The sequence below is a fragment of the Mya arenaria genome, chromosome 5, assembly GCF_026914265.1.
Source record: "Mya arenaria isolate MELC-2E11 chromosome 5, ASM2691426v1".
Classification (NCBI taxonomy): domain Eukaryota; kingdom Metazoa; phylum Mollusca; class Bivalvia; order Myida; family Myidae; genus Mya; species Mya arenaria.
In genome coordinates this window covers 59,512,882-59,525,726 of record NC_069126.1, presented here as the reverse complement: position 1 = coordinate 59,525,726, position 12,845 = coordinate 59,512,882, and the positions used below count along the sequence as shown (strand labels likewise).

Genomic DNA, 12,845 nt, shown 5'->3' with positions numbered 1-12,845 from the left:
AGGGATAAGTCTAATGAACACTACAGGGATAAGTCTAATGAACACTACAGGGATAAGTCTAATGAACACTACAGGGATAAGTCTTATGAACACTACAGGGGTATGTCTTATAAGCACTACAGGAATAAGTCTAATGAACACTACATTGATATGTCTTATGCATACTACAGGGATAAGTCTTATGAAAACTACAGGGTTATGTCTTATGAACACTACAGGTATAAGTCTAATGAACACTACAGGAATAAGTCTAATGCACACTACAGGAATAAGTCTAATGAACACTACAGGGATAAGTCTTATGAACACTACAGGAATAAGTATAATGAACACTTCAGGGATAGGTCTCATGAACACTACAGGAATAAGTCTAATGAACACTACAGGGATAAGTCTAATGAACACTACAGGGATAAGTCTAATGAACACTACATGGATAAGTCTAATGCATACTACAGGGATAAATTAAAGGAACACTACAGGAATAGGTCTAATGAACACTACAGGAATAAGTCTAATGAACACTACAGGAATAAGTCTAATGCATACTTCAGGGATAAGTTTAATGAACACTACAGGTATAAGTCTAATGAACACTTCAGGGATAAGTCTAATGAACACTACAGGAATAAGTCTAATGAACACTACAGGAATAGGTCTGATAAACACTACAGGGATAGGTCTTATAAACACTACAGGAATAAGTCTAATGAACACTTCGGGGATAAGTTTAATGAACACTACAGGAATAAGTCTAATGAACACTACAGGGATAAGTCTAATGAACACTACAGGAATAAGTCTAATGAACACTACCGGGATAAGTCTAATGAACACTACAGGGATAAAAGTAATGAACACTACAGGGATAAGTCTAATGAACACTACAGGGATAAGTCTAATGGACACTACAGGGATATGTCTAATGAACACTACAGTGATAAGTCTAATGAACACTACAGTGATATGTCTAATAAACACTACAGGGATAAGTCTAATAAACACTACAGGGATAAGTCTAATGCACACTACATGGATAAGTCTAATGAACACTACAGGGATAAGTCTAATGAACACTACAGGGATAAGTCTAATGAACACTACAGGGATAAGTGTTATGAACACTACAGGGATAAGTCTAATGAACACCACAGGAATAGGTCTAATGAACACTACAGGAATAAAACTAATGAACACTACAGGGATAAGTTTAATAAACACTACAGGAATAAGTCTAATGAACACTACAGGGATAAGTCTAATGAACACTACAGGGATAAATCTAATGAACACTACAGTGATATGTCTAATGAACACTACAGTGATATGTCTAATGAACACTACAGTGATATGTCTAATGAACACTACAGGGATAAGTCTTATGAACACTACAGGGAAAGGTCTTATGAAAACTTAAGGGATATGTCTAATAAAAATACTGGGATATTTTAAATGATAAATACAGGGATTTGATAGTTTAAAGCAATTAAACAATGACCACATATTCACGAAAATTTTGGGATTGAAGCATATGAAATAGTGATGCCTCTTAAATATTATTTTTTCAGATACTGTGCTCATGCCAATAATGATGATAACAACGATTCTGGTTAGTTTATGTACACCTTAGGTTTTAAAATAAATCAAGTGCAATTTGCTACCTGAGAAAACATACGTATTTTTAGCCATGAACCAATAGTTGAGTATTTCAAAAAGCTTTTAGCATGCACTTAGAATACCATCGATTTTAACATATCAAGTCTTGGTTTGAAAACGATGTCTGAGGTTTACAAGAATGTGTAAAACGTTTAGTGATCGATTAATATTTATGTGCAATGAAGTCAATGTATTCCATGCAACAATATACAATACATGTTAAAGCCTATAGTGAAACCTATACCCTTTTCTCTTATTGTTATTTTGTCTTGTTTCTGTATTGTTTTGATGCCTAAAACTATAAATAACTCATAAGACCATGCCGTGATTCAAAATAGAAAATGATTTTACTCTATAAAAATAAATCATGTTGATAAAAGCTCTTGGTCAACCATTGTTAAGAAAATTACCCTACAGCGAACAACTCATTGATTTTGTTCATTTACTCGTGTACATGTTTTGCTCCAGAATTAGTTCACATTTGAAAATTGACAAAATCTTTTGATTAACAAATGCGTTTTTACAGCCTGTTTTAAAGCAACCTATTAACGACTACGCCTTGCCAAGCCACCGCAGCTTTGTGATATCTTGGCCAGATGATTGTCTCTGTTGTGTCATGGAAGCTTCCATGGAATAGGAAACGTGAGTACGTTATACGTGAAAATAAAACTTATGTTTTCCTTTTCAGATGCATGCATTACTCTCGGCTGAGCCAGTATAGGAGATTCTATATCAGTGCTGTTGACAGCCTATGTTTGCTACTGAAAGCTGATAAGATATTTTTAAATCTGTATGAAATTTAAAATATCGTGTAAAAATATGCTATTCCCTAAAACATAAACGCCGATAAACTCTAGGTTTTATACTTTATTGTGTTAAGCAGTTATTGAAATGATTTCTTTCCTTCATTAATAAATAACACTTGTACACAGATATGGTTATGTTACCTTCATACTATGTACACCGTTTAATACATTTACATTTTCATTCAATAAATAGTATTTTTTTACAAGAAATAATGCCCTAAAACATAGCAATACATTACTTATCCTTTTTATCCCCCTTTTTCTGAGAGTCTAAAAATAAGACAATTTGTGAGCATACCCGTTTTTATTTAATAACTTAAATATAAATTTTTTAAACCCTCCTGTTTTAAACGAATCTCACCGTTGATCTCAAATTGATAACTCTGTGCATTTATCTGATCTGAATTTCCGGATGTTTAAGTCCCAGATTTATGTAAAATACATTACTTATTCATAATCAAAACATGGTCACGATTTTAGGAACATTAAGAGGCAAAGTTTTATATAAGGGGCTATATTTGATTTTTGTCTACTGGACTTGTTTCTACAACATTACTAATGTACACGACCAAAACAGATGACAAACAACACAAATATTGTAAAAAATAAAATAATGGACTCTGAATTGTCTACAGGAGGCCATCAGCGAGTTAAGTTGTTTTTTCTGGATACTGCTCATTTTCAACAGAGCCATGCTTTTCCCTAGGCACTTAATACATTGCCATATACATTCTTTGGTCCTGAAAAGAATTGACAAAACAGAATTCCATATTGTCATACCGAATTTCAACAAATCACGTTTATAAATTTTCAAACTCCATATTATATTAAATTAACAAGAAAAATGTTATCATTATGAAATGGCATTTAAACGAGGAATTAATTGACTGTTGTTGTTCTTTTACCAAAAGTGGCGTGTTGGGGCTGCTTACGTTATCTCATACCTGAAAGTTGGTCGTATGCCCGTTCCGTGTGTCCAGAACACATTTCTAAATGTTCGTACTGATCTGGTACTGAAGCAGTGGTTTTGTTCGGTTCCATTACCCCTGCAGACAGTATATCGTGAAATGTATTCAAATATAACACAAATATGGAGAAAGGATAATACGTATTCATGGGAAGTCGGCGTATTGAACCAATGATTTTCGGTAGTAAACATAATAACAAGGCTTTTTAGTTCATACCAATTTGTTTTAGTTCGATTGTGACGAAAGCTCCTATCTTATAGAATCACTATCAAATCCTGTTCGGGGTAGAAACCTGTACTGGTGTCAATTTCAAAAAGTCATAAGAAAGTAACCATGAAGGGTATCGAACCCACAACAGCTTGAAGCAGAAACCTTAACCACTAAACCACTCTCAACCTTACCAGGTTCAGTGATGCTGGGTATTTTATATGTTGTTCCTGCTTTAGCACTTAACCCCTTCCGACTGTGTTCAGTGGCTGTAAATATATAAACATGTACCTACATAATTATGTTATTTTCTATTGAGTTATTATGGTTTGATTTAGATATTACTAACGTTTTTTTGGGCGCAATAGTGCTCCTTGATCACTGTTATCATTTCTTTAAAGAATGTTACAGTGCGCATCCATATTGGATGGAAATAACATTATTTGATATAGAAAAAGCAACATTGTTATGTGTAATAAGGAAATAATAAAACGCAAACACGTCTGGCAAGGTGTAGCAAAAGTTCACTTTTACACGTATAATGTATTACCCTTCTATAAAGGTCTTTAAAATGTATATTATATAAAAAATATTTTTATGTGGACTATTCGTTTTGCGGGTCTTTAGACATTTGCAATTTATTTATTGTATCATTCGTTTAGACCTGTTTGCTTATGTCCGTGTCGTCCTATCAATTTGCCGAAAGGGGTTCTTGTTCTGCTTGAAATAAACACACATGAGACCAACATTCCAGCTATTGTCCCAAAGGTGAAACTGCCAACAACCGTTCCTGCTAATACTCCATTTTGAGATACAGAAGAATCAGGCATACTTGTTCCTGAAATCATGCTGATACATTTAATATCTATTACGACTGGGATACGATGGGGGCCAAGATACATTTTACGAAACAAACCAAAACAGGATAAAACTATGTTAAGAATATTATTGTATATGCACATATGAGTAATTTGAAAAAAGGTAATAAAGGAATGATAAAACTTTTCTTTAACGACGAACCTGTTGGCAGAAGCAAAGCAAATGTAAACACATTTGTAAATTCACTTTTTCCAATTACGTTATAGGAGTAAACTCTGCCATCATACAGCGTATTTGATTGAACGTTGTCAACTAAAATCTGCAACACTGGCGATACAAGATCATCCTCTACAGTTTTCAGTATGCCCCAGGTGTCGTTTCCATGTAGTTTACCCTCCAGTACAAACGTTTGCATGTATCCTCCTGAATCGCCCTTTACAAATGTGATGACTAAGCTGTTGTTCGACTGAAATACACTTACGTCGCTGGGAACATTGGGCTTTCCTGCAATAAGACCATATCAGGGACTCCCTGTAATAAGATCATATCAGGGATTTCCTGCAATAAGATTGTATCAGGGACTCCCTGTCATAAGATCATATTAGGGATTTCCTGCAATAAGATCGTATCAGGGACACCCTGTGATAAGATCATATTAGGGATTTCCTGCAATAAGATCATATTAGGGACTCCCTGTGATAAGATCATATTAGGGATTTCCTGCAAAAAGATTGTATCAGAGACTCCCTGTGATAAGATCATATTAAGGATTTCCTGCAATAAGATTGTATCAGAGACTCCCTGTGATAAGATCATATTAAGGATTTCCTGCAATAAGATTGTATCAGAGACTCCCTGTAATAAGATCATTTTAAGGATTTCCTGCAATAAGATTGTATCAGAGACTCCCTGTGATTAGATCATATTAAGGATTTCCTGCAATAAGACTGTATCAGGGACTCATTGTAATAAGATCATATCAAGGATTTCCTGCAATAAAACTTATCAGGGACTCCCTGAAATAAGATCATATGAGGGATTTCCTGCAATAAGACTGTATCAGGGACTCCCTGTAATAAGATCATATTAGGGATTTCCTGCAATAAGATTGTATCAGGGACTCTCTGTAATAAGATCATATCAAGGATTTCCTGCAATAAGATTGTATCAGGGACTCCCTGTAATAAGATCATATCAGGGATTTCATGCAATAAGATTGTATCAGGGACTCCCTGTAATAAGATCATATCAATAATTTCCTGCAATAAGATTGTATCAGGGACTCCCTGTAATAAGATCATATCAATAATTTCCTGCAATAAGATTGTATCAGGGACTCCCTGTAATAAGATCATATCAGGGATTTCCTGCAATAAGATTGTATCAGGGACTCCCTGTAATAAGATCATATCAGGGATTTCATGCAGTAAGATTGTATAAGGGACTCCCTGTCATAAGATCATATTAGGGATTTCCTGCAAAAAGATTGTATCAGGGAACCCCTGTAATAAGATCATATTAGTGATTTCCTGCAAGAAGATCATATCAGGGAATCCCTGTAATAAGATCATATTAGGGATTTCCTGCAAGAAGATCGTATCAGCGATTATTTTTATTTCTTTCATCGACTTTACTATCAAAAGGATACATTAAAGAGAAAATAAAATGTGTTGCTGATCGTACGGAATTTATTCGAGTGTTCTAGAGATGATGAAAGACATTGTTGGAGGTATTTGCTATCAATCTTAGAAACCTTTTTTAATAAGTTTAAGACCGACTATGAATGCCATAGTCGTAAATGTAATATTAGGTGAACGGTACTTTACATTCAATGCACAAGCGTTTCAATCTTTCAACGGGTAGTTTTATGTTGTATTAATTACTATAATATCAAACGTATCGATCCGCGGCCTTCTCACAGTTTCCATTGTTTGTAATAATTTGTGTCGCTATGTATTTATATAATGTTATGATATATGCTTCAGATTTAACGTGATGTAATTACAAATGTACAAGGTAACACATTGACAATATAATGAAATCTTTATCATAAGAACATATGTATGTTTGTGTTAATTTACAATAGTGACGCCATTAACATATTAACACAACGCAATACCGACTGAAAACAACATAAGCGGTAACATAAAAAAAACATACTGATTCAACTGCTATGAAGTCAATGATGCAACAAAAACTATCAAGTTCATATAATATTTTAAAGATTTCCTACCTGTAATGTCAATTTGAATCTGGTTACTTGTAATAATTTGACCATTCTTCAGCGCTGTTCCACACGTCCATATATCTTTGTGGTTTCCGCTCGACAAGTTTTTAATGTAAAAATGCATTTCATTATTAGATGTGTAGTTGTATTCATACAATTCCGGCAGAATGACTGGAATATCCCATGAATATATTAATGCGACAGTTTGGAAATTCCTTTTCCACATAGTATATGTATTATCTTGCAATGCAACAACTTTGCATACCATTTCTAGCGTTGTACCATATACATTATCATCTTCAGATGTTAGATATAATGTAACGTTCCAATGGCGACCATCTGTTGAATCTAGAAATGATAGTTGACAGTACAAGTAAATTACTAAACAAAATCAATATGATATAATTGCCTTGTGGCATTGTAGTTTAATTTCATTTCGGTGTCTTAAATGCCCTTTAACTAGCTATTTCCATGAAGCGCTGCTAGGGCAAATTACTAGTTTGACCTAGAGCATTCAAGATGTCATACATGCTCTCGATATCAATACTAACTATTATTTTTACTCGTTTTCATTGCAACTTTCATACCAAATGTTGTTAACTAGAATATATCTGATTCAATTGAGTAAGGTTCACAAAGCGGAACAGCCTTCGCCACAACATTTATGTAATTTGGTTTCTGTCTCTCCGCATAGGAAATAGTTCGTTGCCCGGGTTTAAAGCTTTTCGCATAAATATTAAAACAATATTGACAATAATTTGACAGAGGAATGAAAATTATAATTTCGTGACCATATCCAAGACGATTTAAAGTCCACGTTATTTCTCTTTACACATTTAACCCAAACGATCTGCTTATCATATAAACGCTAACATTCTGTTACAACGGAATTGATTTGAAAGTGGCATTTGAGCAGAGGCATAAACTTTGAAACATTAATGTTGAATTTAACTGTTTAGGTGGTGTATGTAATTCCATGTTCTTATAAATACTTCATTGCGTTACCATACTAACATTAACCATCAAATTAACGAAAGCAGAAATGTGTTCGGTTAAATAGCCAGTTTTTCGGAAACGATCGAAGCCATGAAACCATCATCTATTGCTCTGTTTAATATATGAAATATTAATAAATTACTATTAACAGCATAATTCTCAATCAGTATCAAGCCCGACCTTTCTGTATGCTCATTTACTGACCATATTGATGAGAGGTGCAATCAAGACTCCGATCGTAGATCATGCGCTGCTGTACAAAATGTTGACAGTCGATGTTGAAGAATAACATTGTAAAATATATGAAGATGTCAGGCTTTTAGTGCCTGCATAACTTAGCTTTCCAGAAATAGCAAGAAAAAAACAGCTCCATGGTTGGTATTTAGTTCGAAGTATTTTCATGTTTTCAATGTTTTAAGTTTGAAAATCAATTCTGTTCAATGGCCAATCTTGACATACCGAACAAACTTAATATTCAGATGTAAAGAGTTTCAACAATCTAGGAAGTTGTTTTTGACAATGTTTGTTCATTGTTTTTATGTGATTGCATGTAAAATTGATAAGCCTTTACCTTTTACAAAGGATCCCGTAAATGTTCTTGAAGGTGTTAAAGTAGTAACAATGGCAACATATGTGTATTCTCCTGGTAAAACCTCGTCATCCGATGTCCACCAGCATGTAAAATATCCGGGATAGCTCGAACTGATTTTGCATTGAGTTGCACCCCGTAGTTTGATTTCTGAAATCTAACAAGTACAGGAATTTGAATAATGTCAACTACATCAACAAAAACTCACGTTTAAAACATTGACCCGACATTGCAATTTGTGACAAATAGCTAAACATGCATGACTTGTGTCAGCTACGTAAGGACACTTCAAAATAATGATATATTTAATACTAAGAACAACCAATTCTTATCATTTATATTTTGCCCAAAGAAATCCCATTAAAAAGTCCAAAATCCATAATAGCATTGGAACTTCAGTTAAAACTTTATTCATTTCATCGAAAGTCATACCATGAAATGTATTAAACATGCCTACATACCCCTTGAAAAACAGACACCTGGAAATCCTTGTGCATTGGATACAGCCTATCGGTAGACAATTCAACTCGTCCCAGATTATTCACAGTAGCTGTTATGTTTGAAGCTGGACCTAGGAAATTGAAATTAAAAACGCACTGTTATCACTCATAAACAAATTTTATCAAGTCTTAAAAGGGAACTTTCAATGTCGTCTAATGTGTGCCACTGGTCTTTTTCCGTTCTGCTTCAGTGTTTCGAAATGATGTATGTAAGAAAGGTTCAACAGCAACATGAGATAGTCATTGAAAGAACACGATGTATTTCGACCACAGGTGAATATTCGAATTCGAAGTACCGCTGTGAAAAGAAAAAAACAGTTGAGTGTGGTTAAAACCAGTTGACAAGTTCGCGACCTTCATACTTGACTTGTTTGAACATGTATCCTGTCGAGCAAAAGAAGACATAAACTTATATCAGATCTATTTCTATAATGTAGAATTAAACACAACGATAAAATTAAAACTTATATAAACGTATATAATAAATGACGTCGCCATCATGAAAACACGTCATAATATATAAATATGGTATTAATGTGTACGTTTAATGTGTTTTTGATATAGTAGCACCACCGAAATGAAAGGTTTTTAGGTTATGCGACATTTTGCCTTATGTAATGTTTGAAGCCGAACCTACGGAATTAATCACAATTAGCAATGCACTGATATCTTTCTTAAACCAAATTTGCCAAGCTCATCTACGCAGAACGTTCTCATTGTTGAACTTTCAAGGCTGTCTCGGGTATGCCGCTCATCATGTGCAACACTTTACAACATGCGATTCTGATTGAAAGACGAAGATTGATTTGGTCTAAAGGTGAATATTTGAATTCGAATTACCGCTCTGTAAAAAATAACAGTTAAGTGGGGTTTAAACCAATTGACAAGTACTCGACCTACTTGCCTTATCCGAAAATGTATCAATTCGAGCAAAGGTAGACATGAATTTATATCAGATATATTTCTATAAATTTAGAAGTTAAAAACGATAAGATAAAACATGAATAATGACGTTGCCATCGTAAAATTACATCATAATTATTTATATAAATAGTGAACTAATTATAAGAATGTTATACGAGTTCTTATTATTGTTAAACAACCGAAATGATTTGTGTTTAGAGTATTTTGCTACATTTTGCCTTTATAAGGCAATTTTAATCTGCGCTTCTTCATCATTATTTATCCATAATTGGCGAGTAAAAATCTTTTTTAAATCATATATTATCTTAATATTAAAGCTTGACCGTTCACTTCACTCAGATTTGGGGCGAAGGGACAATTATACGAGCTTTACACAGCTCCTTAAGAAATAAATCGCTGTCAGCTGTGTTAGGTTTGATCGTTTAAAAGAACAAAAACTTGATATTCTATTGCACATGCTGTTTACGTCAGATTCTAAATAATAACCAAGGGAAGTATGATTAGATAAACATTGTTATAAACATACAATCGAACTGAAGCTGAACTGCATTACTTCTCCCATCATAGGCGACCTCGCAGGCGTATATCCCAATATCACTGATATCTGTGTTGTGGATAGTCAGCTTCACAGACGTGGATGACACAATCACAGAATACTTGGTTTCTTCCAAAACATCGCCTTTACCGACTAACAGTTCATATCCTTTTTGAATATCCCACGAAAAGGTACCTGATCCAGAGCAGGTAAGTGTTGTGTTATTTCCGCATGTTCCCACGTCCAATGATATCTCAGTTTTAGCAAATATTACACAGATGCTTACTGTAAGACAGACGGCATTTAAAAGATTCATTATTTAGGTAAAATTGTACAAAAACGATTCACTTTAAACTTGACAAACTATTGATCGAATGTATGAGGCGCACTGTACATTTATAATTTTAGTGTAAACGATAAAGGATAAAACTTCCTTGGTTTAAATATATTTCAGTTTTGCGATTTGTATTTGGCATTTGAGAGTTATAAACTGTTTTAAGTACCTGAGTCATCATTACACTTAACTTGGTGTGTATCCTGTTTATTTGTATTTTCTAATACGTATAAAAGGGCAAGAATAATTAATAGTTTGCTTCTGATGTACTTTTTGGTATTAAGAGAAATGTAGAGGAAACGTGGGAAGATATTTATTTTTACTCAAGTTTTTTCATTTGCTCAAACCATTTTTTAAACATGTTATTTGTCTTATATTGCTAACTTTCTTGATTTGTAAAATTACGTTCCTGATTTACATTGAGCTTTTTCGTGTTTCAAAAAATACGTATCATACAGCTGTTAATATGTATAAAATACCCCCAACCCACCCCACCCACTAATATGTTCGTTACTTTTGTCATTATAGGTTTCTCATGTCGTAGAAAACTGAAAATGGCAATTGTTGGCGCATTTCCGAAATTAATTAACCCTACCATCTCGCACTTTACCATATAGATAAGTATACTTTATATGAGCCCCATAATCTTTTTCTTCCAAATAAGGATGAAAATGTGCATGTTTAATATGTAATATAAAGACCACACAAGACAACACTCTCGTGCAACATCGTGCCAACGAGAGTGATTAATATAAGTTGCAATGGCTTGTTTCACAATTGTTGTAAAATTAAATAAGTTTAAACTAATAATATATAGCAAATCAGCCAGATAGCCCTTTAGAAGCCAATTCTGTCTGAAATAAGCTTGCCATTTTTTTCATTTAATTGTTTGTTGGAGTGGTGAACATACGTTCATACCTTTGACTCGTACAATAACCACAAAAAATGAACTTACTAATACAATTCATGAATATCCATGTGCGCTTGTTTATATGTTTACGACAAATGTTTAGTCAATAAACCATTAGTTGGCCTGTCCTCGTGCGAGCCACTGCCGCCAAATCAAACAATCAAAAACGCCCCTCTCAAATGTGCATGTTTTCCAGTCGACTTGTAACTGTTGGTTTTTATTTTGTACATATGTGTTAGTACAATTGCAACGAGTACAAACGATCACTTATACTATAATACATGTGTGCATGTGATGATCTGTTACTTTATACGATAAGATTATAATTCTTATGATTATATGCACCTCATTACACAAAGTAACACAAAGTTATATAATGTAATCACAGTGACATATTTGCGATTTCTTATTCTGTTATGTTTTGTGCACAAGTTTAAACATTTTTTTTTATTTTACAACAAATGTGAAGAAATTTATGATGTTGCGTGAGAGTGTGGTCTTGTAGTGTGGGGGAAACCGGAGGACTCGGAGAAACACCACTTGTCCGGCTTGGTGACTACTAACCAAACTCACATGCGCCCAAGCCGGGAATCGAACCCGGGTCGTCTTGGTGAAAAGCGAGTGCGCTAACCACTGCGCTTACCGGACATGTATATGTATTATTATCAATTATTACTTGTTGTGCTAGTCGAGGTGTCCAATTTTGATACAACGGGGCAGGTTAGTACTGTTTTAAACCGATCGTTACTATCCTTAAAATATGTCAACTTATATCAGGCACCATTTCTTCTTTATTTAATGGTAAAGATAACGTGATGCGATCACCTTATACATGCTTATTTATTAACTTATATTTCAAGAAATGTACCACGTTACATAAAGTTTAAAATTGTTTATTATTGTATGACTGATCCTATTTATTACTTCCTTTACATGTTCTTATGTCATCTATGCTACATCTGGGCTGATTCCCTCACAAAACAGTTTTGAATAAGCTGAGGATGAAACTCCAATTTTCAATCAAAATAACTCATAGACATTTTTAATAACTCACTAATAGAGTATTGTAACTATATATCGACGGACTTCTGGTATAATCATGATCTCCGGAAACTTCCACCATAAAACCCCTTATAGCATATGTCAAGTATAAACACTTGAACCTTTTTTCTATTTTTCCATTAATTTCTTTCTCTTTTTTCTCTTTCTCTCATGTGACTGATTGACTAATTTCGGGGACTCACACTTGTAACCATACGTTGATGGTATAACATGAGTATTGGTAAAGGTAATAGTAATATTAGTTACACTTAGCTGGGGGTGTATATCACATATCCCCCCAGCTACTAACAGTGTAACGAATATATCTCACCG

The 12,845-nt window shown here is 34.0% G+C and overlaps 1 protein-coding gene and 1 long non-coding RNA gene across 2 annotated transcripts; both read right to left on the bottom strand.

Moving 5' to 3' along the window:
• Positions 1-2,527: 2,527 nt before the first annotated feature.
• Positions 2,528-3,936, bottom strand: LOC128236310 (uncharacterized). The gene is made up of 3 exons (XR_008261313.1): positions 3,832-3,936; positions 3,407-3,508; positions 2,528-3,202 (listed from the first exon to the last, which is right to left on the bottom strand). It is a non-coding gene; the product is annotated as an uncharacterized LOC128236310 (long non-coding RNA).
• A 351-nt stretch (positions 3,937-4,287) lies between these two features.
• Positions 4,288-10,603, bottom strand: LOC128235834 (uncharacterized). Its single transcript, XM_052950628.1, has 6 exons — positions 10,219-10,603; positions 8,730-8,839; positions 8,251-8,425; positions 6,690-7,031; positions 4,658-4,960; positions 4,288-4,475 (listed from the first exon to the last, which is right to left on the bottom strand). The coding sequence occupies exons 1-6, from the start codon at positions 10,541-10,543 to the stop codon at positions 4,288-4,290; spliced, it is 1,443 nt and encodes a 480-aa protein (XP_052806588.1). The 5' UTR covers positions 10,544-10,603.
• Between the last annotated feature and the right edge of the window lie 2,242 nt (positions 10,604-12,845).